The sequence below is a fragment of the Salvia splendens genome, chromosome 15 (genome assembly GCF_004379255.2).
Source record: "Salvia splendens isolate huo1 chromosome 15, SspV2, whole genome shotgun sequence".
In the NCBI taxonomy this organism is placed as follows: domain Eukaryota; kingdom Viridiplantae; phylum Streptophyta; class Magnoliopsida; order Lamiales; family Lamiaceae; genus Salvia; species Salvia splendens.
Genome location: NC_056046.1, coordinates 19,351,909 through 19,372,638, shown reverse-complemented (window position 1 = coordinate 19,372,638; position 20,730 = coordinate 19,351,909). Strand labels below are relative to the sequence as shown.

The window sequence follows — 20,730 nt, the reverse complement described above, 5'->3', positions numbered from 1 at the left end:
GTGAGATATATGTAACATTAAAAAAAAAACCCCAACATTTTTTTATTATGTAGAAAACGATATATACATATTGTACATGTTTTACAATGTCGCCAAAAAAAACATGGATGCTTCACTCTCAAAAGAATCAACTTGCTGCCTAGAATAAAACCACATGTCAAAAATAAAAAAAATACAGTTTCCTCATCAGCTCTATCTACCTGCATCGTTTTTCACCGCTCTAAACTACTTAAAATATATGACACCACAGAGCAAAAAAAAAACTCCATATCGAAATCGAACCACTTGAGTAGTTTTTTTAACTTCATGTATTCAAACAGCGCCTGAATAGGCTAAGTTATTGATTTGTACTTGCCATGCACGGAGATGGGTGACTGCTCGTTGCGCGTAGAGGGCAGCTACATCAGAGGGAGGTACGCCCCTCCATGTCCTTTCCTCAGGATAAGGGGTCCTGCGTTTTCCGGGACCTTGTCCAGTTCCCTGTTGGATGCTTCGACGATGTCATCAAATCCAGTGGCTGAGGCAGCCAGATGTTGTTTCAACCTGATGTCTCTTGTCCGCCTCAGCAAGCATCTGAATGATCTACCGAGATACTTTGCCCAGTCTGCCGGCAGGCCTCCTCCAGTGAGCCACACTGAGAACTGGGACTGGTCTCCGCGGGCTTGCATCTCGGACCGATAGAATCTTGCAAGTTCAGCTAGCATTGAAGGCTGGAGAGGTAGTACAGCGACAAACTCAGCTACAAACTGTTCAGTGAGCTCGGGGTTGAGCATCTGCTCCCAGAGAACCAGAGCCCACTCACTTGGCTGGTTGAGGCCGTAAGCTTCAGCAACTATTAAGGCCTCTTGAAACCGAGATTGTTCTACTAATATTCTCCGTGCATTAGTTTCGGAAAGATTGAGCCATTTTGTGTCTGGCATTCGTATCTGCAGTGATACAAGTGATGCCTGAGCACAAGATTTGCGAGTTTTGTTGCCAGCATCAATGGAGGAGTGCACTTCTGCAGCCTCAATGAAATAATGCATGGATTCAAGGAGCTCTTCATTTTGATCCTTGTCGTAACGAAGAAACCACTGTTGAGATAATTGTTTTGCACGCAACTCCAAAAGCGCAGCGGTTTCATGCTTCATGTCAAAGTGATTATAGACCTGCAGGAGAAGTAGAGAATGTGTCTTACCCGGAGGATGGTCCAAATGTTAATTCCGATTCATAAAGGAACAGGGTACAGTACGAACCATGGCAAATGCATCGAGATCACTTGGGTTAAATTGCTTGAGTGATGTCAGAACAGCCATTCGAAATCCCCTAACCGCCTCAGCAGTTCCACTGTTGACATCAGCAGCTGCTGAAAATTTTTGAAGGAGGATATCCAGTTGGCCATTCTCGATCAGTATCCCAAGTATGAACTTAAGAGCATGGAAGTTTCCAACTCCTGTTATCAAGCGCGCAAGACACGAGAAATCACCCTCCCAGGCATAAGCTTCTACCCTGGTTGCAGCAAGAGCTACGAGCACATCAACACCATCAAGGCATGCTGACAACTTATAGAAGTGATGGGATAGAATGAGAAGCTCAACCTGCATCAATTTGTGAAGTAACTAAGTTATCATCTAAAACAGAACTGATGAAACGAAAATTGAGGATAGTTGCATTGGAAGGGAATCCCGGTTCACATTTAGATTTAGTAGAGCAGAAATGTATAAACAGGGATCGTGGTGATTTTGAACATCATTACTTGATGAATATTTCACCACGACATAAACCTTATTGGAGGAGAATAAAAGTTACCTCGCACGCGTGGGGTATTTCTTGCCCTGTGATTACTAGTCTCATTAATGCATGGCCAATTTCTGAATCAGAAGGACAAAGCTCAGCCCATTTTAGGAAGTCCGAAATTCTCCATAGCAGTGGAGCAGGTCCTTCATCCTTCTGAAAATCCATATAACCCCCACGGTGTGCTGCTAATAGACCCTGAAAGATTTCGATAGAATGACATTAGATCTCAAGAATTATACTAATACATTGCTGAACCTGTAGGCTACGCACGATTCAATTTCAATGAGTAAAGAATTTGCAGCCCATTTGATTCGTCATATATGTGATATATGATTGTCATGTGTTGACCAGAGAACGGATGCTTTTGCATTGTAAAACTGAAAAAGACAAGCAACCACTGCAGTTTCTCATCTCAATATCATACAAATATTATACAGCAATTTTTATTTTTTATTTTTAAAAAAGCATTATTACACAAGCATCAGATTCACCTTTAGAAATGATTCGGCGAGAATTTGGGCAATACTAGCAGCTGGCATTGAGTGTGTTTGAACTAAAAGATGGGCTTCCTCAAAAGACTCTTGCGCTTTGAGAGATAGCAATTGCAGCAGCTCTATTGGCTGTTTGTCGAATGCCTCTGAAAATGTTAAACCAAGCACATTTGCAGCTTTAACAACAGAGATTATCCTCCTGCATAGGCCACGTCCACTACCCTCCTTAAGAAGACTTGGGAAACTCTCCAGGGTCTATGTAATGCAATTGAAAATTAAAATGAAACTTTTAGTTAGCACTGGGATGCAGAAGTCACAACGTTCTTTCATACCAGAGGGGGGAAAAGATTGACAATCACTAATGTCTGAGTGAATTTGCAGGCTAGCTGAAACGACTGTAAATTTCCAATAATAATTAAATAGCAACACACAGTTATTACCTGCAGGGGATCAATCACTTGCTGCTCAGTCAGAAGATTGCATGACTGCATAACAGAGGATACATCACCATCCAACATTGGCATTGACACCTTCATGCTTGAAGTTGAATGAGCAGCAAGCTTCAAAGCCGCATCAACAATAAAAAATTCAGATGGCATGTTGTCTGGAGAAAGTTTATTCTGCAGTTGTCTAGCAGCTGTTATGTGTCCAAAGTCTAACAGTGAAAGAACAGCTCTATTGAGCTCAGCAGGTCCAACTCTTTCCTCCCACCTCGATAACGAGGCATCAATTTTTGAACTTTCATCAACTAAATGTGTCTCATCTCTAGGGTTGAGAGGTATAGATTCAGAGTCATACTTTTTGTCTCCTGAATCAAACAAAGGTTTTCTTGATGCAAAGCCTTTTGCTCTCCTTTTTGTCTTTAAGCCGCCGTCGCCAGTTTGAGTCATCCTAACATGAGGCTGACCATTTTCTCTATCATTTCTCTCAGAAGATTTGAGCCTAAGTCCATTCATATGATTATCCATTTTTGCAACAATGCTTGCTGTACGGTCCATTAAATCAGAACTCTTGCCAGCTCCAGGCTCCCGGGCAGATGAAATTAATGAATTCACATCACCTTCATTCTTTACCAGAGCTTCTGATTCCACAGCTAAGAGCCACACTCTAGTTTCAATTTCGCGTAGAAGGTGTGGTGGATAAACCCTGCAGATATCATTCATGTTTAGTACCACAATCATTCAGTAGAAAGAAAGATTAAGAAAATATTTACTGGAAGACACTAGGATAAAAAAAATAATAATTAAAAAATGAAATCTCACGGGTTTGACAAAGTTGTCATTCCACTCAACCACTGCAGAGCAAGTAGCAAAATCTCATGAAGTTCTTTTGCTGAAATATCTTTTTCCACAGCTTCAGCATGTTTTAAGAAGAATTGTCCTGCCTACATACACACAGAGGAGCACAGTACATTCAGCTAATGATTGGCTTACTCAAATAGAGATACATAGCATGCAGGTGCTGGCAGCCACATAAACCTGTCCTACAAACACCTTTTCCAACGACTGATCTTACCCCACCCCATCGAAGACAAAAATTAAATAAGAAGAAAGAAAAATGAAAAAGTGAAAGAGTCGCAACAAAAAAAAAAGATAGATACCCCACAATGAAGGATTATGTGATGTTAGCCATTCCTTTCACCTCAGTTGTGAAATAACCTTACCTGCAATGCTGGGAAGGAATATCTGATGAAAAGTGTCTGGCAGTGGCTCCACAAAGCAACCCTCTCTTCTGGGATATACCAAAGAAATTCCTTCCACTCTGCAACCATGGCTTCCGCCTAACAATTGCAGAGAAACGCATGAACATCTATTTGAATAAATTATAAATGAGATATTCATGAGATCTTCTTGCATTTACAAATGGAAGACAAAAGATTAAAAATCATGTTACCTGCATTTCAGTTACATGATTGGCTGCAGATTTCCAACGTGATTCACCACTGGCCTCCAACTTCTTTGCCCAACAGCGTGCTTGTTCCCAATACCCATTCTTTTCCAATGCAGATAGAAGTGAAGCATCATCAAACGTTTCATTTCCAAGGAGGGGGCATTCATCACCCCTCATATAGGGTTCAGCCATATCTATTTTCCAAGACAATTGGCCATATCGTGCGGCAATAGACCCTCCATCACCAAAGTCGGTAGCAGCAAGGAGCCTTAGCAAGCATCTTTTCTCGTATGGGGATGGGCAAGTTAAAAGGATGGCATCAGCAGCTTTGACAGCAGTCGAAGTTGTCCACGAGTTCCCAACTTTCCCTTCTCTTTCCCAATTAGGTAGTGTAAGAGGAGGCTCTTCCTTAATTATGGTTGAAAATAATCCAAGATGTGCTGAAGCCTCTGAGAGGAGCATGTGTGAGAAAGCCTAGGGAAGAATAATAAATCAATTAAGCAAATGGTCCAGCTGAACATTGATGGAGAAAATTGAAGTACTGCAATGTATATAGTAACTTAGGTTCTTTTCTTTATATTAGGAAAGAATAGCTCAGATGATTTGGTAATGACAATCACTTAAAAGTTAAAAGGTATTCAAAAGAACAAGAGAACAACAAGAGGAAACAAAATAAAAACTATCACGTTTTACATTTCTTGATCAGGCATTATAAAACAAGACTAGATTTTTGTACTGATTCTACTTCCTGAAATATAGTACTACAATTTTCCAGCTGAGACATTCTACTTATACTGATAAACTGTATTGTACACTAACTAACCTGAAGAGCACGGATGAAAGGTAACAATGAGCATGAAGGTAGAAATATTTCAAAAGCTTTTAGCAGAGGAAGGAACAGGTGCTGCTCACAGAGGACAGCCACCATTCTTGACAGAGTGTTAGCCATGCTATTAGAGTCAGTCCAAAACTTGGCATCTTTATCATCTATTTTATCACTTCCCTCTTCATGAAGAAAACCTTGAGTATTAGAAAAAGTGGAGCTTTTAGAACTTATAGAATCTGCTGATGTCAAAGTATCCAGTGGAACAGGTTCCTGAAGGCGCCTACGCTTCGCGTTTTTCCTATTATAACGAAATGTTATGGTTCTAGCACCAGGAGAAAGGGCGTTGGTAGCCTCAACAGCAGCTCCAACATTTTTAGAAATTTGAGATGCAATGTCATTAACTTTGATGGCGGAAGTCTCCCTGACAAGACATGAAAATTTGCATTATATTCCCGAAATTAAAGAAAGCAATCAAGTGACAGAATAAGATTTGGAAAGGTTCAAAATTATGATATGGAAAGATCCATGAGACTGATTTAGGGAAATACTTAAAGCAAAAAAGAAAATCATTTTAAAGCACTATGCTGATGAGCAAGGATGATAAGGGAAACCTTGCTGCAGTAATTTCCAGCCAAACTGTCAGGCAGGACAATGGGGAGACATCAGGAAAGCAAGAAGCAACCATAGCCAGAATCGACCAGCTTAAGTTCTTTGCTTTCAGGAGAAGAGCCTCTCCAGGTCTTTCATTTCTTTCACATCCCGCTATAATTCCAAATAATTCCACAGGCATGCAAAGATTCTCATTTGACAGATAATTTGTGTCCTTTTCTCCAGTATCCATATTCAATGGTGCAGTTTTTTTCCTGGACTGCATGCTTCGCAAAACTGTTGTAATGTGAGATCTTAAACAGGCGTCACTGAACTCCTTTGATGCCTGATACATGGCAGAAAAGGTAAATATGGAATGGCATCAGTTACTATCATTTAAAAGGAAAAGGACAAAGTAGTCAACTGCAGGGTTTATTTGTTCTGGACTACATACATTCTAGGATATGAAGCTTACCAGTTGCATTACTGTTTCAAAAGTATATTTCCCAATTTGAACTTTGGACAAAAAGCCAACCTGTTTAAAGGTTGGTAACATAAACGACGTTACTCTTAGCCACCAAAAATATATTAATCAACAGATCAAGTATAACGATACAGAATAAATAGCATACCCAGTCGTTGTCCCTGGCTAATACAGCAAGATATTTAGTGCTCAAAGGAATGTTATGCATCTGACAAAAGGCTGTGACCAATTGCCAGTGCTGGCTTGCGGCTTTCTGTTGAGACCTTAACTCAGCTCCATCTCCATTTCCACTTGACAACCAAGACCCACAGGTCATGCTATTGGATGGCAATGGAAGACTTGCCTTTTCCAAGTGCTGAAGAACAAGCAATAAAGCTCGTGACGGTTGATTCAAAACACTATTGTTTCGGTCACCTTTCTGCATTATGCTACTAGAATATTTATGAAGATAATCATCTGCCAGAGCTCTAGCTATAGATTCTGTTAAGTCTACTTCAACAGGCGGCTGAAGAAAAGCAGGGCTCCTAGGAGATAGTTGCATATACTGATTGTTCTCGGCCGACTTGTAGAAAGAAGATATTCTTTTCAAGGCAGCAATATCCATTCGGAGAGTACTAGCAGATAAACCACATAGTTCCAAAACAAAAGCGCATGAAGCCACCAATACAGAGTCATCAAAATGCTGAATAGCAAGGGGTATAACCTGAACAACAGAAGGCAGACAGAGGGCCAGATTGACACCAGAACAAGAGGGTACACCAGATAATTATCCGAGTTCTTATACTGGTTTTACTTTGAATGCTTGACCAGAGACTTATGTCGAGAGAATATGAAGGTTATACGAAAGTAAAAACAAAGGATTTTTCCTGGGGAGGAAATAAAAATATTCAGCTACATTTCAACACAGCACCTTCTCATGGATTCCCTCTATCATAACGCTATGCCATTATTGTAGTTAGATCTATCGAGCTGGTTTTCTATTTGCATTAGAACTCTAGTTCCTCCACAAATCTAATTACAAAATGACAAAATGCACTTATTACATCCTTTCCAGCCTCCAGGTGAAAAAACATACTTGCACAATCAATCTTTGGAATAAAGACCAAGGCAACTTTAAAAAACCTGTATCCACTATCCAGAGAACATTGACATATCAACCATTAAGGGGCCGATTGAGAGGGAGGGAGCGCCAGATAGTGAACTATGGTCAGAAAGTTACATCTCTAATCATTTACAACAACCACGGTTTCAGCGATTTCTACCATGACTTCTAGATTAGATTATAACTCCATGAACAACTAGATTTCTACAGAGATGACTAACATGCTTACAGTATTAGCATAAAGCCATAAACATTCTTTTTCTCTAGAGTTTAGCATATTTAATCATTATTTCATGTTCCATCAGAGCTAAAACAGTAAACATGCAGAAAATTTCAGTTGGTTTTCAGGTTCATCTTATCAATGATAACTTCCTTTGCTATGCATGATGACTTAATTCTTACAGATGAAAGAAGAGACTCTTCACTCTCAGTTATTGGTGAAAGAAGGATCTGCACATCCGATTGTATATTTGTTTGCCCAGTTGATAGAGATTCAGGTTGCTCCCAATGCTTATTATCAGATTTCAATTTATGGACTCTTGCTGAAAGGAGATGATTTAAAGCAGCTAATGCACGCCCACGATGCAAATGGTGTTCAAGTCCAACATCAGCTCCCTGAAGACAAAGCAAAATACAATATTGCACAATATTAGATGGAAGAAACAGGAGCAATACGATTGAGAGAAAACTTGTGCTATGGATTCATGACATTCCAATATTTGGATACGAATTTTACTAGGTGTATTTTGAAAAATGGACTATCTCAAAATTGGAGTTTCCAGTATGCATCACTGGATTTTCAAGAAACATAGATCAATTACCTCTAAAGAAGATGAATAGAGTTCCTCTTCTATATGTCTCTGGATGACAGCTTCCCAGGATGTGGCACTAATCTGAGCATGACCACTTGAATTTACAACATAATAGATGTCTCTTAGAAGAGAAAGTTCTTCAGTCTCTGAATCAGCCAATGATTGCCAACCAACTGGGCCCTGCTCAGATAATAAATAAATAAATAAAAATGTAAAAGAAGAAGAGAATTGAAGTAGATTATTTGAACTCCCAATTCATGATATGTCAATATCTAATTTAAGTAGCTAACCAGTGCAGTGTCAGAATAACCTGCACATAAAGCTGAACCAATCTCCGTACTGCCTTAGGGAACCAGCATGGAATCATCTGAAGAATTGAAGTATCTCGTAGGGAAGAGAAGAATACTCCTTCTCTCCAGTTCAAGTAGTCTAACAACTCAGAATATCCTGACACTATACCAAAGAATAGAGTTATCAAGGGAAGAGAATATGGAATGATATTCAATGGTGCAATATCTCACAGGCAAAGAGTAGAGAACAAGTTGAAGAACTCACTTTTTGTCTTGAGATTGCGGCAAGTCGAATCTTGACCAAAACATGCTGCTACAAGGGTGTTCCATAATGTAGGGAACCGATGAAGGGCTGGTCTAAGGTTCTCCAAGGTGCATTGAGCAGAGCTACAGTGTCTTTTTACACTGCCACTACTAAGGCATTCTTGTAGAGGAGCAGGAGCAAACATCAATGTGGCTAAAGCAGCCATTTCCCCTGCTCCTTCTGCAATGTCATCAACAGCTTGGACGATGTCATCCATCTCCACAGTAAGTTTATTACCTGGAACTGAATTTAGAGCAGCAACCGCACGAGCATTCGAAAATGATGCATCATATTCTTTTCCTTTAACCCTCATTAAGAGCAAGCACTTAACCCACTCATTATCACCCTGAAAATACCATCAGTATGAATCAATATCCTCAAGTTGCTTAATGTGGCATTACCCTATCACAAATTTCAAAATAATATCTGAGAAATAAACAAAATAAATTTGCACAGATCTCATCAAGGGCATAACTTGAAAGGGAAAAAGTTATGTAACATCCGCGATCTACTTATTGGCTGATATTTTGCATGTCTAAGAAGCAAACTATATGATGTAACATCTAAGACCACTACATGCATCTCTTAACCAGAGAACCCAAACTGAATTATAAACAAATAATAAGTGTTGAACTTACTGCTGCATCCAATAAAAAGGAAAGGGAACTATGGTCAATAGCCAGTTTGTGAGTGTCAAGATAAATGTCCAGAAGGTATAGTAAGTTATACTGGGCGCAGAAATGTACAACAACTTTATGTAGAGATTGCATTGCATCTGGATCAATAGGTGCATCACCAATAACCAGTAACTCAGATGAACCATCATTTGCTCCATCCAGGAAAGAAGTGTCATGTAAATCACTCATAAAACCTGACCGGGCCAGCAAAGGTACAATATCTGATACTCGGTCCCAGTAATCCACCAAAAAGATTAATTTGTTTGCAAGCTGCTGCTCCATAAGCCTCCTTAACCACACAGAAGATGACCTGTTTGTAGGAAACCTGAAAAGTCTGATGTTTTGCACATTCATGCATACAGTGTCCAAGTCATCAAGGAAACTTGAGTATTTGTTGAATTCAGGGGGCTCCTGACCATACTCAATGGATGAAGCTGGACGTATATCATCCAAGCTTATGCTAAGGCTTCCAGGAGAGAGTGCATATGGTGGAACTACCTCTAGTAGCTTTGAAACTTCTAACCAGTCATTATGGCATACATGATACTCAACTTGAGATTCCCACAATACATTAACACCCATAAGAAGAGGTTGGTCCAGAAGTATCTGCACAGGAAGAAAACATGCTAAAACTGAACAGCAGTTTCCTGTGGGAATGTTTTCTATCTATTATTGATAACAGAATAAAAATACAGAAAATCTACATAGTTTGGCCCTTTGAATCATGAATAACATTTGCATCTGCATTCTCAGTCACATGCTTACAAAATGGAATCACAAATTCACAAAAATGACACTCACTAAGAAATAAAATCAATTCAAGATATGACGCATGTTTTATGCATATTTCTTACGATAAACCAAGTTGGGAAGGAAAAGAAAAGAAAACCTCCAATGACACAAACAGAAATAGCTAAGTCTAGGAGGAATAAAGAGACAGCGGCCATGTCAGATGGTGGATTGCTACTTTGAATCGGCGCATGCAGAAGTCTGAATAAATACTAGCATGGCATGCATTATATATCCTACAGAATTATATTTAAACTATTTAATCTATGTGGTTCTTTCCTAAGAATTTTAAAGACAAGTTTTCTGTTATATCCTTCGAGTAAAGACATTATACCATCATCAAGATCGTCTATGGCAGTTCTTTCATTTTCCGATGCAAACAAAAGACATTCTTTAGGAGTTTCTAAACATTTCTTCCTATCTAAGAAGGAAGAAAGGTTTTTATGCTGAATAATCTGTTAAATGCATCAGTTATGCATTAGACAACTACACATCTCCAACCAACTCCACAAGATTCTTTGAGAATATATAAATTTAACATAATCATGTCTTTATAAATGCAAAATCAAGAATGTTCTGCAACATTAATTGCAGGAAGCTTATGGCCACCATTTATAAACTGTGCCAACTAAGAAAAATATACACCGGAACACACAATTATATACAGTAGCTGGATCTTAGTCAAGACAAAAAGAAATTAATGGTATAATTAGCCATGATAAAATATTTTGAAAATTGCATCATCTTACTTACACGGTCAACAACTCTTTGATCCCAGGCATCTGACCAAGCTGCAGCAGCAGCCCAATAAGCAGCATGGCTGGTGTCATCATCTACTTCAGCAGCGATAGAATGTTTGTCAATGGTCGTCCATGAACCCAAAACAACTCCATCAATCTCTCCACATGAAATGACAGGATTGTCAAATAGTGGGTGCAATAGGTGCAAACTTATCTCCCCAAGTGGTTCTTCATTAGATATTCTCTTAAGCCCCTTTCTCCTGGTAGCTAGTGTACTGAAGAAACTATTGCAAGGATACACCCTCTTTGGGGGGGGAGGGAATAAATTAGTGTTAGCTCATTACAAATTTACTGCCAAAAATGACATCATCCCAGAGCATAAATGCATAAAACCAATCTCTTCATGAAAACGCAATAAGAAATCCCCATTGAAAAATGGCATTAAATGGTGTACACATGCAAACTAACCCACTACTAGTCAAGCCAAGGTGTTAGCTTTCTTTTCAGGAAAATACTGTAATAAGGCTTCTTTTTGTTTGATTTAATAATTAATTCTGAATTCTATGCAAAGATTCGCCATTATTCTCAGATTCAAGATCTTGGAAAGTTATATTTCATACAACGAACTCACATACCTCTACTAATGATAACATTTCCAATATCTTTAACTCCTGTGGCCCAAGGTATGCATATCTTTTCATCTCTTCTGCAACTAGCACCCGCAGAGATCTTCTGACAGTTCCAAAAACTAACTGTTTCAAGGTTGTTTCAACATCCTCCCCAAGCTTTTGCAATGTTGTTGTACCAAGCCCAATCTCACCCTATCCATTGCAACTTGAAAATAATAAGGACGCATGTGCCACATTATTTCAACTTTAATATTGGATCAACTAACCTTTACAAATAAATCATATGCAATCGCTCTTCCAGCAATCCGGACATCATTAAAGGTATCACGAGTTTCTGTGTCAGGTAACAAATTGTTCACATGATGTAGATGCAATCTAAGCACAGCTAGAGGAAGACGGCTAGAAAGCAATGCATCATTCACAACCGTTTTAATGTCCATATTATCCAACTCCCAACGTGCTATCATATCTTTTGGATTCTCTATTCTAGAAGTTCTTTTTCCATATGTGCTTCCTTCAGAAACTAGGATAGCCTTATCAAAGTTCTGAAAATCTTGGAAATCAGCACCAACTGTATCCACAGGCATCAGAGCAAGGTTCTCTTCATTACTCAATTCAGTTCCAGAGGTAGGAGCTGCAGTTCCACTTTGATCTGATCTAATCAGCGATGAAGTATCCTCCAGAACAGCTGGATTCTTGTAATCATCCTCCAATCGACCAGTACCAACTGTGTTCACCAAACCAGCATTAACCGTCTACAACACAAGAAGAGTAGTCATTTATCATTCTCTACATAAAAACAAGCAAAACATTAAGAACTTACCAATACTTGTCCTGGTCGTCTGAATTTTTCATTCAACTGCTGCTGCAAACTCCGAATAACCACCAAATATCGTGCTGCTTCAGCAAGGGTTCTTGAAGTTCCCTCTTCATCATGCTCTTTTTCAGTCAACTCCAATAGAGGATAAAGGCCTTCATTACTGCTAACCTCCAATGGCTTCTCGGACACTTTCTTATGATGCAATAGGCCATATTTACGTATGACCCTAGTTGCATAATCGGTGGCCAATGCTAGAAGCCTGCATTACAGTCACTGAAACCTAGTTATGGAAATATATCAAATAAAATTTGTTTGAGCACATAGAATGTGATAATCTTATCTACTAGTAGCTTCTATGCAGGTGGTGCCAAAAAGGGGAATTTGATTAGAATCAGCTAGCATAATGGTACAACATTGAAAGAAGTCAAGAACCATATGATCACTAGAGAACTTGATGCAAAGATGAAGCGGTTCGCCGACCCCTCCCCTCACTCAGACCATATGCAACAGATTTAGCTTTTATTATGAGTTCTCTGAGCAAACATATATGTTGCATCAAACAAACTCACCGTTGTGGAACATGCATTTTTTATTTGAAACTATAATTATGAAAGTGCCTTTAAAGAGGTGTCAGATATCTGTGGCGGCTATAAGCTCATTAACTAATAGTTAATGTCTGATTAGATCATTAGGTTGTGATTTTTGCGTCTTAAACTTAGATGAGGCACCTTGGTGTTACTGGAGAAAAGCTTGACCAGTTATACTTCATTCAGGTCAATGGTTCAGCCTTGACACCTAAAGGTGATACTTGTAAGGTTGATGGCTTCTATATTGCAGTAATGGAGATCCAAGTAGGAAAAGCAACCTCATTCAAGCTTGAACTGCCTCAGTCTGAAGTTCAAGACATAAGTTTACAATATATATTTTTTAATATTATATGAACTATCATATATGGAACCCTTATTACTAATTAATGCAAGCTTAAATCATATGCCACTAATATTTCAGATATGTAAGATACTGCAGCTGATAAATCAAAAGTACATCATACCTTGATGCAGCAGAAACCTCACTATCGTTGCTTACTTTATTGAACATCAGATAAAAAGCTGCAAAGAGCAACCTCAAGATGCCTTCCACTGCCATATCAACCCTCATAAGCACTTCCAGAGAGCTGGTTGTTAAATTTAGAAGCAAAATTTCAGATTCTCTATCATAGCACTTCATCCTTTTTCACGAGTTATCAAACTATACCTAGATTATAAAACGTAATGCATCCATTCAGGAATACCAGTGATGTGCAATTCTCACACTCACAGTAACTTCAGTTTTTTCGTAATTTTCACATCACCTGTTTTATCATACTGATTAAACTCAAGTAAAAGAAGCCACAGAAACATGTAACCTTACTTCTTAATTTCATCAAATTCAAGGTAAGCCAAAGCCAACTGCAAGTGACGGATCCGAGAAATCCCCAATACCCAGCCTGTAATATTTGATTAACAGCTGTTAGAAATATTGTTCTGTACTATGACTTCCCTCATTAACGAAGAAATCCAAGTAAACTTCTTATCACATCCATGATCACATATGACTCCTAACTAAGACGAGTATTACAAAAAGTGGAATAGGCAAAACCAAAGCTTAAATGTGATGATAACACATTCAAATTTTCATCATTACCTTAGTACACAATCGTAATAAATAAATAAGATAATGGACACATTACCAAGTTGTCAAAGATAATTTCCCTATTGTACTGTATCAACAATTCAACACAAGCAATTGGATATAGTAAGATCATCCAGGCATCTATTAGAGATTCAGAAACATGTAATGTAGAAGACTTTGATAACTCTTTGCATCTAGAAGAAGCAGCAAAAGTTCTAGCTAATTACCTAAAGTTACAAATTACATCAAGGTCTCCTAGTAACACATACCATGTCCGCCCTGTCACATATATAGTAATAACATGAAGAAAATGTGAGCATCAAACTGCCTTGATCTACTATGACATACTCCCCGGAAACAGAAATAACTTACCCCTCAAAATCAAAAGTTAAATTGGGCTCTAAGGATGATATAAAAGGGGCTGATCTGAAAATACAAAGCATTTGTGGACATCCCAGAGAGCGAACTAGAGAAGCCATTACAAGAGAGAGGGAGAGAGAGAGTTCTAAATTCTTTTGAGGATATTCTTACCATTTTCCAAGCATAACTTTTCTGCAACTTCAAGGCCTTCATATAAAAGAACTCGATCCAAAACCTCCACTTTCCATGGTGAGAAGGGTTTTTTAGTTCTACCTGTTCCCATAAGATCACCTGCCCCATACATTATGCTACTAGAACAATTTGGTATATGATATCCAATTGCCTCAACAGGAAAGAAATTTGGGGTAGCTGAAATCGAAGGAAGAACAACCGAGAGACCTCTTCTGGTCAACAAATATAAGCACCCATTGAAATTGCAGCCAACAGCTTCATTAGAAGAGGTCTCCCCAGTAGGCATGACATAATTTATATCATCATTCACATTAAAATCTAATTGTAGATTGGTATGCACAACTTGACATCGTCTCTTCTCATAACTATATCTCTTAGTAAGGCGAGTAACTCCAAATTGAGAACAACAGATAACATCATCTTCACTGCATCCAAAAGGGGGTATAAAAGCTTTTCTTATAAGGCAAGATGGAAAATCAGAAAGCATTAGCTTATTCTCGTTCAACATATGGGTTGCATTAGAAAAGGTCATGAGATACGAGCCATTGTTACCCTTTGAATCCTTTATATGACTATTTTCTTTTATAAGATTCTCTTTACCAATGAACTGAGAATATCTACCATAACCTGCTAATCTACTAATACCATGAGCCTTTGATGTATTAGAAAGTACCCTTTGGTATCCAATCTCAGCACCCCCTACCTCCCAACCCATTAAAAGTCCAAGATCTGAATAGTATTGATAAGGGAGGACGTCTTCAAATGAAAATTGGTCTTCGAGGACATGGTTATCAGTAGGTACAGCATAGATTACACCAGATTCATCCATCACACCTAACAATAAGGAATGAGGAAATACAAAGAGCCTTTTAAACTTTCTTCTGATGGTAAGACTACCAATACGGTGCCAAGAGCTTGAAGAATAGCCAGGTTCATTTCTCCTAAAAACATCAAGAGATGCTATATACTCACCAGTCATTGCACCATACAATGAGATTGTGCCAGATGTACTGAGACAAATAAGAAATCTATCAGAAAACCTGAAGTCTATCCACTCAAATGGACCTGTATCAAGTTTTTCATCAAGCTTTGCTGAGTATAGCCACTGTATTCCCCAGCTCACAGTTCTGGCCACTGAAACCAGATTTTTCGTGTAGTTTCCATCATTTAAATTGCCAGTATCAACAGCTGTAGAACTAGTATTGGATAGAGCAAAGCCAACTAACCGATGCAAATTGTTAGAGAAAACTTTGGTGCACTTATACGGACCATTAGTGACATCACTTTTCAAGCTAGATACACTATCCCCTGCAACTGACGTGACAGGTGAACTAAGATCTGTATCTGATCTATTGGTAGTGCATACCATGATTGGCATGCTGGGATTTGTATGATTACATGGTGCTGTATCACCAAGAGACACGGGGTCGGAGAATGGTGATTCCTGGTCATATATCCTAAAAGAAACAACTACATCATTCGGAAATAATGGCATCTTTGGGTACCTAGAATAAACGTAACCACCAGATGTTACGCTTTCAACTTCAGTCAAAAACGTTTGCATCCATATCTTTGGAGTAGCTGACCGACCATCCCTAACAGGGGCTTCTGCATCAGAAGTTCTTTTCCCGGTGATCTTATCATGAGATTCTACTTCTTCATGAACCTCAATATCTGGAGATAAGGTTCTCGAGGGCCCCCACTCCATCCACTTCCCTTGCCCAACATCCCTTGCTTGCTCAGGTTTTATTACTCCACTAAATTTACCAAACTTAGAAAAAGCATGTACAACTACCCCTTGTCTTCCAGAGACAAAAAGTAGCTCTTCGAATGAAGCCCCCTCGTGCTGATCAAATGTGTCCCTGCATAGACCCCATGCCACTGAATCTACATCAGATATAAAAGCACCAGTAGATTCTTGAATACTAACTCCTGAACCTGATGTGTAGCCAGTCTTTTCATCCAAATCTACAGTGCCAGAAGAGCCAGAGATACTTTCCCTTGGCTCTGATATACCAGGCTTACTTGATTCTAGTGGATCAGCAACTATTTCATCAGAAAAAAGTTCAGAATCATTATTTCCTATACATCGACCTGGTGTAGACAATAAATGAACACAACAAATAAACATTATTCTTTGGAAATGTAAGTGTTATGTCTTTAAGATCAACATCGAGTAAGTTTTGAAGTCACCTTTCACTAGGGGAAACAATAATGCCTCAGAATCATAAGAGAGTAACAACAACGACTTTCTCGTTGGAGATATAAAACCCTCACGAAAACTAGATGGGCTATATGGAAACTCTGAGGGATCCCATTTCCTCAACTGCAGTACTGGGAGACCATCCTCGGTAGGACGGGAATCAAGATCCATAGACTCACTGCGTTGAAAATCAACCAACAAATTGATTAAAGTTAAAACCATCCATTGACAGCTAAAGAACAAACCATAAAACTCTCAAATTGCATCATGCGAGTTAATATTGAGCTCCAGTACCAGAACTTCTTTCATTCATCATAAATTAACTTGAACTAGGCAATAAATTCAAGTTTAATCAATACACAAAACCAACACTTTATTATCGAAGAAGAAAAATAAGTTCAATTTTCAGCTAAAACATTCAAAACAAATTCATAATTGTTTCCACAGCATCACTCCTTTCCAGCTACATAATAATACAATCTGCTCACAATCAAATCGCCATAAAAAAACGTTACTGGTAATTAAACATATTCATCGAGCTCAAGCAAGAATCTGAGAAAAATAAATAGAAAAGAAATATGCATTAATACACACATAATCTGTATGAAACAGTAGCAGCTGGGGAGTAAACCTGATACGACGACGTTCTAGATGATCGGTTTCATCAAGGCAAATGTAGTCTTGATTTTTCTCTTCCAGTTTCTGAGATTGGAACAACGGAAAATCGAAAATTCGCAAATTTTGGGGGCACGATGTCTTGATTTAATTAATTAATTAATTAATTAATTAATTATTATTATTATTATTATTTTGGGGGAAAAGGGCGACGAAGGAGAAAAAAGAAATTAAGGGGGAAGCTCTAATATAAAACGATGTCGTTTCAAGACGTCCTTCAAATTCACTTTCCCTGATATATTCAGATATGAGTTTATTTCTGCGGTAAATCTCGCGTTCACCAGCCCGAGAATTAACCACGGCCCGTGCTGTTTCAAACCCAGAATTGGATGTGGAAAGACTGTTGTACCCCTAGCATTTTCGTTTCCCATCAGAGCATCTCCAATAGAGATATCCCAGCCATAGCCTAGCCACAAACACCACACACCACATCATCAGCACTAAAAACTCCTCCTGCCACATCATCAGGACAAGCAACTGGACAAGCAATAGGTCAGCCATAGCCTAGCCACAATAAACAAAATTATAAAAAACAAATAATTAACAATCACACAAAATACGAAATTAAATTTACGACACATATACGGGAAAATTCAATAATTTCATTTAAATTAAAAAAAGTACATTAAAAAAATTACATAATTAAAAAAACCCCTCTTCCACACACGAATTACTGAATTACATAATTAAAAATTACAATCACGCAAATGTGGAATTAAATTTACGACACAGATACGGGAAAATGCAATAATTTTATTTAAATTATAAAAAAAAGTAAATTATAAAAAAAAATTACATAATTAAAAAAATCGGCTTGCCGATTCCGAGCCTACAATGGCGGCTAGCGCCCGCGAATCGGCTAGACCTCGCCGATCGGCTAGCCTAAATTGTCGCAATGGAGGCTAGCGGATCGGCTAGCGCCCGCGATCGGCTAGCCTATCCGCTAGCCTCCATTGGAGATGCTCTCAAATTAGCTGGTCAATTTCCATTCAATTCTCTCCACACCTTGCGAAAACTTGAGCAACGCTGAATCGAGGTCTCTCTTCGAAGAACAAAGCTCTACGTTTGATCAAACTGAGTGTTCATTGCTCAGGCATACAATTTTTAATTAAAATGAAAAAAAGTGACCATGAAGGAGAGTTGGGAATACCTTCAACAATTGGACGGACTTTGAGAGCATCCACAGTGGGGCGGACAATAGTTTGCCCGATGCATCGGGCGGGCTATCGTCTGCCACTGTAGCCATGCGGACAATACCCGATACATCGTCCGCGGATGATGGTGTCGGAACACGCATCGTCCGCGGTATTTTCCGCCCCACTGCTGGTCACGCGGACGATACCGCAGACGAAGCAATGCGTTTTCCTTTTTTCTAAATTTTTATTTATTTAAACCCCCATTTCTCTTCCATTTTCCACACCAATAATTCTATCACATCTCTCACTTTCCCCACACGCCAATATTTCACTCCCAATCTTTCTCACTGAAAAAAATGAGACCCGGCGACGACTGGAGTACCTCAGAGGGCATTACTCGGGCCTTGACTCGGGCCTTATTCGATTGCGTTCATGAGGCTGCGGCGGAATGCTTGGCTGAAATGGAGTGCGAGGCGGCGGAGCAGGCCCAGGCGATGCAGATCCCACGTCCAATTCGACGTCGGACGTTTGTCCGCCGCGAGCACGACGTAACTCACCAACGTCTGTTCGCAGACTATTTTGACAAGCAACCACGGTGGGGCCCGACGATTTTTCACCGCCTTTTTAGAATGCGGCGAGATCTTTTTCTCAGCATTGTCCAAAATTTTGAAGGCACTTGATGAACATTTCCAGTATCGGGAAGATGGCATCGGCATACCCGGACTTACGCCGCTGCAGAAGTGCACGGTTGCGCTCCGGCAGTTGGCCTACGGCACCACGGCGGACATGTTCGACGAGTAGCTTCACGTCGGGGAGACAATTGGCCGCGAGTGACTGAAGAATTTTTGTAGGGGAGTTGTGGAGGCTTATAGCAACACTTATTTGCGAAAGCTGACTGCTGAGGATTGTCAGGCCCTGATGAAGATGCACAAGACGGTGCACTGCTTTCCTGGAATGCTAGGGAGCATCGATTGTATGCACTGGGAGAATTGCCCGACGGCGTGGAGAGGCCAATTTACCAGTGGATACAAGGGCAGCCACCCGACGATGATCCTCGAAGCCGTCACTGACCATCGGCTCTGGATATGGCATGCTTACTTCGGTGTAGCAGGGTCGAACAACGACATCAACGTCATCAACTCATCCAACCTCTTCACCGAGCAATGCAATGGCAACGGCCCGGCCATCGACTTCACTGCCAACGGACGTCAATATCATATGGGGTACTACTTGGCCGATGGCATATACCCGAGGTGACCTGTTTTTTTAAGACGATTAGCTGCCCAATGGGTGAGAAGAGAGTTTTATTCGCGCAAAAGCAGGAGGCTGCGGGGAAGGATGTGGAGCGGGCATTTGGTGTGCTCCAAGCGCGGTGGGCAATAGTGAAGGGTCTGGCGCGGTCTGGTACAAGGACGTCATCGCTGATGTCATGTATGCGTGCATCATCTTGCATAATATGATAGTCAAACACGAAGGTGGATGAGTCACCGATTGGGGCGATGATGAAGGTGGATCTAGCTCCAGCACGGCGGCCCCGCCCCACGTTTGAGGATTACCGATGGGCTTCAATGAGGTTCTATCTAGACAGGCCTCAATGTGCAACAAGACCATGCTCAACTCATGAATGACATGATTGAAGAAGTTTGAGACCGTAACCGCCGTTGAGAATTTGTAGTTTTTTTTATTTCGTAGTGTAATGTTTGAATTTTAATGAAATGAAGTTTTTTTTTCCAATTTTTGTATTGTTTTAAATATTCAAATAAATAAAATGCTTAGGGCGGACTATAGGGCATCCCACTGCAGGTGGAAGAATAGGAGGATGAAATGCTGATGTGGCGGAGCATAGGGCGTCCTATAGGAACAATTCCACAGCTTTCTTCACCCTCTTCACCCTCTTTGTAATGCGAATTGATCCCAAAATTTTAATATAAATTTCGTTTAGCTCTTTTCAGAAAGGGTAATTTTGTCTGCATAGTCTGAAAGTCATTTTCAAAAAAAAAAACCGCAAAATTGTCAACCATATGTAAATGTATGATATTATATAGTACTAATTTTAAAGTTTGTGAAAAAAAAATAATATTTCACATAATGACATTATATTAGTAGTTGCTAATAACCCTATAATTGGATAAAAACGCTCTTGTGATAGATTATCAAATAAATTTACCCCATCAATATCAACTACTAGTAGGTAAAAACTACTACCTGACGTTCTATTTCATACTTTTGTGAAGATGTGAATTCTTGATCAACAATATTTAGGTTTAATGGATTC

At 39.5% G+C, this 20,730-nt stretch overlaps 1 protein-coding gene across 3 annotated transcripts; it reads right to left on the bottom strand.

Moving 5' to 3' along the window:
• Positions 1-17: 17 nt before the first annotated feature.
• LOC121767495 lies at positions 18-17,390 on the bottom strand. 3 transcript variants are annotated; one of them, XM_042163774.1, is made up of 26 exons: positions 17,276-17,390; positions 16,635-16,822; positions 14,421-16,535; positions 13,629-13,704; positions 13,270-13,392; positions 12,222-12,477; positions 11,665-12,153; positions 11,405-11,590; positions 10,783-11,073; positions 9,202-9,846; positions 8,525-8,909; positions 8,280-8,422; positions 7,979-8,149; positions 7,560-7,772; positions 6,204-6,758; positions 6,047-6,106; positions 5,595-5,917; positions 4,981-5,404; positions 4,161-4,631; positions 3,931-4,047; positions 3,530-3,651; positions 2,708-3,413; positions 2,268-2,522; positions 1,789-1,971; positions 1,236-1,577; positions 18-1,148 (listed from the first exon to the last, which is right to left on the bottom strand). In XM_042163774.1, the coding sequence occupies exons 2-26, from the start codon at positions 16,813-16,815 to the stop codon at positions 399-401; spliced, it is 9,582 nt and encodes a 3,193-aa protein (XP_042019708.1). In that variant the 5' UTR covers positions 16,816-16,822; positions 17,276-17,390; the 3' UTR covers positions 18-398. The 3 variants fall into 3 exon arrangements, with proteins under 3 accessions (XP_042019708.1, XP_042019709.1, XP_042019710.1); XM_042163775.1 differs by lacking the exons at positions 14,421-16,535; positions 16,635-16,822; positions 17,276-17,390 and adding exons at positions 14,117-14,168; positions 14,262-14,391; XM_042163776.1 differs by lacking the exons at positions 13,629-13,704; positions 14,421-16,535; positions 16,635-16,822; positions 17,276-17,390 and adding an exon at positions 13,473-13,569.
• Positions 17,391-20,730: the final 3,340 nt, after the last annotated feature.

Bases quoted from the DNA above. Each gene is read 5' to 3' on its own strand.
- LOC121767495 (XM_042163774.1), bottom strand. From the start codon at position 16,815: ATGGATCTTGATTCCCGTCCTACCGAGGATGGTCTCCCAGTACTGCAG. The intron at 8,910-9,201 runs GTAAGTTCAACA...TGGTATTTTCAG, and splicing joins CCTTTTTATTGGATGCAGCA to GGTGATAATGAGTGGGTTAA. The intron at 8,423-8,524 runs GTGAGTTCTTCA...TCTTTGGTATAG, and splicing joins CCGCAATCTCAAGACAAAAA to TGTCAGGATATTCTGAGTTG.